We start from the raw sequence: 671 nt of genomic DNA, 5'->3' as shown, positions 1-671 counted from the left end.
ACTGAAAATAAAACGTAAAAAAAAAGGTCCACTTTGTCATACAGGCGCATTGGAATACTCCGAACTTACCTTGTGCTTTACGAGAGCCGAACCCAAAAAAAAGGCACACTTGTAAGAAAAATTGATCATTTAACCCTTTGTGTGGCCTGCCAGAGGCCTACAAGCCCTCTGCCTGCATATGTCTAACTACAGCACACGGGGAATGGGGGTTAAGCAAAAGTCTAACACATAAAAAGGGAATCTAAATAACACCAACTGAGAGAAAAAGAGACACAGTTATTATTAAACAAGAACAACGTTCATGCTGAAACCAAAAACATCCACTTCTGTTTTCATCAAACCGTGACGAATATATTTATATAAAAAAAGAAGGAGCTCGAAGGTGTCAATAAAAGAATGTACATTCTAGTTTTAAAAGGTGTACAACGACGTGTCATCTACTTACTGTTTGACATCCATATTACTTGTGTTCGGGGCCACAGTGAAGCATAGATCCGAGTACAGAAAAATAAAACACGTATACTGGTCACAAAAATAAAAGGAACAAAAAAAGAACCGTAGAGCGGGTTTAGTCTGCAACCCGCAACGTAAAGAACCAGCGGTGGCTTTAAGAGCAAAGTGCTTTAGCAGTCCACAGATGCAAGCTAGGCCCAAAATGTCTGCCAGGGCAT

At 40.1% G+C, this 671-nt stretch overlaps 1 protein-coding gene across 4 annotated transcripts in view; it reads right to left on the bottom strand.

Annotated features, from left to right (window-relative positions):
• The window catches only part of ZMYND8 (zinc finger MYND-type containing 8), a 106425-nt gene that overhangs the window by 104625 nt on the left and 1129 nt on the right, over positions 1-671 (bottom strand). For 3 of the 4 annotated variants that reach the window (XM_018573965.1, XM_018573968.1, XM_018573969.1), the window contains exon 1: positions 446-517. The exons of the other annotated variant lie outside the window; for it this stretch is intronic. In XM_018573965.1, the coding sequence (XP_018429467.1) occupies positions 446-459 (14 nt within the window). In that variant the 5' untranslated portion in view covers positions 460-517. Of the gene's footprint in view, positions 1-445; positions 518-671 lie in introns of those variants that run through there. 4 annotated transcript variants of the gene reach the window in all.

The sequence above is a fragment of the Nanorana parkeri genome, unplaced genomic scaffold (genome assembly GCF_000935625.1).
Source record: "Nanorana parkeri isolate BGI_ZX_2015 unplaced genomic scaffold, ASM93562v1 scaffold2648, whole genome shotgun sequence".
Classification (NCBI taxonomy): domain Eukaryota; kingdom Metazoa; phylum Chordata; class Amphibia; order Anura; family Dicroglossidae; genus Nanorana; species Nanorana parkeri.
The sequence above is the reverse complement of the archived record's forward strand: the minus strand, read 5'-3'. Positions and strand labels throughout refer to the sequence as shown.